At 38.3% G+C, this 3,760-nt stretch overlaps 1 protein-coding gene across 1 annotated transcript; it reads right to left on the reverse strand.

Annotated features, from left to right (window-relative positions):
- Positions 1–309: 309 nt before the first annotated feature.
- On the reverse strand, positions 310–3,694 carry LOC106612273 (DNA-directed RNA polymerase II subunit RPB7). The gene is made up of 8 exons (XM_014213289.2): positions 3,475–3,694; positions 3,029–3,138; positions 2,528–2,687; positions 1,267–1,317; positions 1,111–1,176; positions 917–988; positions 739–772; positions 310–652 (listed from the first exon to the last, which is right to left on the reverse strand). Exons 1-8 carry the CDS (start codon positions 3,484–3,486, stop codon positions 639–641), a joined length of 519 nt encoding a protein of 172 aa, XP_014068764.1. The 5' UTR covers positions 3,487–3,694; the 3' UTR covers positions 310–638.
- Between the last annotated feature and the right edge of the window lie 66 nt (positions 3,695–3,760).

The raw sequence follows: 3,760 nt of genomic DNA on the forward strand, positions 1-3,760 counted from the left end.
AAGAACGTGGTCGCGCACCAGTGACGTATGTACTGCCAGTTCGGGCGCGTCGCTGAAATCAAACTTTTAACTGAAAAGAAATAATTTTTTTTCCCAAATAAGAAAATATGGGCACGACTTTACATTTACACAATAAAATTATTACATTTTTCTACGTAGGTTTCAATTAATTTCCATTGATTGAACATGATGGATAACTATTCTATTTGTTGTGTGCATTATCATTTGAAAAAGCACAACACATACAAAATGGAGCAGACCAAGGCAAAAGCATATTTTACAATGACAGAACACTCAATGGAGACAAGGTTCACATTATCAAAAAAAACACGTTTATTTCAGTTGTCGAAATACAATATAAAACAGCAACTGAAGGGTAACTCAGACGATACAGTAGCGTTTAATACGACAACATAACCACCTGCTTATCACCAGGCTCTGTGGTTTCAATAGTACGTATTCATACTGTGTCAAAGGATCATTGATCCTTCCCCATTAACTACAGGACTTGACTATGTGCAGCAATAACACATGATCAACCTGGAAAAATATTTGTACTGACAATACTGTATTGTAGGGGCATTTACATGAAATATAAGAGATGTATGTTGATAAACCAGCATAGCACTGCAGGGACATCAGCTGACAAGACCTGAGAAACAGAGAAAAAACTAAATTGCAGATCAATTCAATCATTTATTTGACACCTATGAAAGAAGACTAATAACGCCAACATACCCAGGTAATCGTCCATGAGGGATCCAATGGCAAACTGAAACAGAAGAAAGCAATTATTCCAAGTTACAACTCGCAGGTCTCTTTAGATAGCCAGAGGTGGCTTGCAATCTGTGAGGATTTTTTTGGGCCTATCAGGTAGCAGCATCCTTAGTTTATGGTGATTTGACAGCGTACTCACAATGTCGTTTTTATCCACTCTTGTTCCCACGATTTTCAACCGAATCTCATCATCCTGTTGGATTACAATGTCCTAATGGGGAGAAGACAGAATCCTTAATAAGATGACGTGGCCAAGAGTTGTGTTTACTAAATATTCATTTTCAAATGACGACCACAATTTTAGTGAAAAGCAGGGCTAGTTTTAGGTCTCACCTCATCAGTGGTCTTATAACAGGGAGGATTTGAGTTGGGGTCAAACTCCATCTCTGAGGGAATGGACTGCAGAAACAGTAAGTAACCATATTGACATTAAGAGTTTATCAATAAAAACATTCAACAACAACAAGAAACATTTCCATGTGGACCTACGTGACGAGAGATGAAACAGGACATGGGACCGATCTCTGTGAAAAGGCCAACCTGAAAAGAACAGAACATTTTGTATAAAATTTCAACACACCATGAAAACAATATGATCTATTCTAGTCAGTCCTTATTCAGATGTTAATAAGATCAAATAAGATTCGGCTGTGTCCCAAATGGCACCCTATTGGCTCTGGTCAAAAGTATGGCACTATAAAAAGGGAAGAGGGTGTTATTTTTCAAACAGTCTTTGAAAAACTTACCCCTTCCACTCATATTTTGCATAATGCTTATAATAGTTAAATTAACTGTCCCATTCTTTCAGAGTGCTCCACACCACATACAGGTATCATCTAATGGACGCTCAGATGTTCTCTCCACCATCCTCTCTGTCATTTGTCCCCAGAAATATGTCCACATCTCAGTCATGGACCATCTTCCACTGTCCCAGTTCAATGAACTACTCCAGTGTCTGTCAGCATTCAATGTTTTCATGCAACCTCTAGTTATTCTCATTAGGACATCATGTAGGTCTAGGTACAGTAAATGTTTTGTATTTTTTTTGTACCTAGAACATTGAATTTGGCCCACGGGTAATTTCACTCCCCCCAAAGTTACATTTTATTTCACCTTTATTTAACTAGGCAAGCCAGTTAAGAACAAATTCTTATTTACAATGACGGTCTAGGAACAGTGGGTTAACTGCCTTGTTCAGGGGCAGAACGACAGATTTTTACCTTCTCAGCGCAGGGATTTGATCTTACATTTACATTTTAGTCATTTAGCAGACGCTCTTATCCAGAGCGACTTACAGTAGTGAATGCATACATTTCATACAATTTCATACATTTTTTTTGCTGGCCCCCCGTGGGAATCGAACCCACAACCCTGGCGTTGCAAACACCATGCTCTACCAACTGAGCTACCTTTCGGTTACTGGCCCGACGCTCTAACCACTAGGCTACCTGCCGCCCCTTTATTATTAATTGTTGGACATAAGAATGTAAAAACACCAGCAAATCAAGTGATTGGAACAGATTTACAAATTTACAAAGTATTCTCACGCATAATAGAGATATGTGGTCGTAATTGGTTGGTTTAGTCAAATATATCTGTTTCATTTAGTCAATTTGCAGTCTTCAAACAATTTGTAAATTAATTTTATATATATTTATTTTAAATCTGTCCACGGCTGAATCTAGTTGAGGATCCCCGATATAGGGAATACGTTTCCATTTGTGACATAGCCTTTATTTAGTTTCCTTACTTTGTTGACCTGGGTGACCACGGCATCTACCACCTCGCCTTTGAATGGACGGAAGACAATAGCCTTGTACTTGACAGGGTAAAGCACGAATCCCCTGCCTGGTTGGATGACACCTGCACCAATGTTGTCAATGGTGGTCACCGCAATGACGAACCCATATCTGGAACAGAGAGTCAGTGTCATTAAGTACAACAACAAAAAATACAAAAAATGCATGAAATGAAATGTATGAAATGTATGCATTCACTACTGTAAGTCGCTCTGGATAAGAGCGTCTGCTAAATGACTAAAATGTAAATGTAAAAATTAACTGAGCAAGCAAATCAACTTGTTACTGGTCAAAACAACCTACCCAGTGTTGTGAAACTGTAAACTGTTTCGTCTTTATTCTACTTTGAAATTTAGCCTGGAGTCCACACTGAATATCACTACACTCAGCAATACTGATTTATCGGTTCCAGGCTAATGAAAGGAAAGCCGCACTGATACAATGCCACTCACTTCCCTGTGCATGTTCCCTCCACTTCTGTGAAGAGCTTCTGTTTCACAGTGTTCAGGAGATTGGGACCAAAGTAGCGAGGGTGGAGCAGGATCTCATGCTCCAGGGAAATCTGTGAATTTTATACGTTAGTGTACAGTTTGTTTTACAATAGTACTAAATTACTGTACCTATTGCTGAGAATGCTAGCACTTACTTTCATTGAGTTTAAGAACCATGTAGATATCTGATTCATAGCTGGTTTTAACAAATTAACATCACCAGACAGGTATAAACCCATTAAATATGCAGAACTATTATGGACGTTGATTTGTTTTCGTTTTGGCAAGATTTCGTTAAGAGAGCAGTTAGCTAGCCAACCGGTTAACAAAGCTAGCACCAGAGATAGCATAGTTAGACATGGTGGTGCTTGTTATCGTCACAATATCATACAAATCTAACTACTTACGTGATAAAACATTTTTCCCCGCTCACTCTTTCTTGATTGTAGTCTTCTGTTTAATTTATCAGAAAGGAATTAATCGTCTCTAAATGATTAAATCCAGCAGCAAATCACAGGAAGGTGGTTATATTCAACTTCTGGGGGGAAAAAAGTTTTTACTTCCGGAGCAGAAGATTTCAAAATAAAAGCCCTGTGTATATTTCATCGGCTTAAAACAGACTGGAAGATCATTAGCTTTTTTGGTCTCAATAATGTGATCGCTGATTATGATAAAAGACAAGGATTTGTTGAC

The sequence above is a fragment of the Salmo salar genome, chromosome ssa09 (assembly GCF_905237065.1).
Source record: "Salmo salar chromosome ssa09, Ssal_v3.1, whole genome shotgun sequence".
In the NCBI taxonomy this organism is placed as follows: Eukaryota; Metazoa; Chordata; class Actinopteri; order Salmoniformes; family Salmonidae; genus Salmo; species Salmo salar.

What these genes read in the sequence shown, in the direction of transcription:
- LOC106612273 (XM_014213289.2), bottom strand. An exon ending in TGGTCACCCAGGTCAACAAA is followed by an intron (nt 1,318 to 2,527) that starts GTAAGGAAACTA and finishes TGTTCTTTTCAG; the next exon opens with GTTGGCCTTTTCACAGAGAT. An exon ending in GTTATAAGACCACTGATGAG is followed by an intron (nt 989 to 1,110) that starts GTGAGACCTAAA and finishes TCTCCCCATTAG; the next exon opens with GACATTGTAATCCAACAGGA.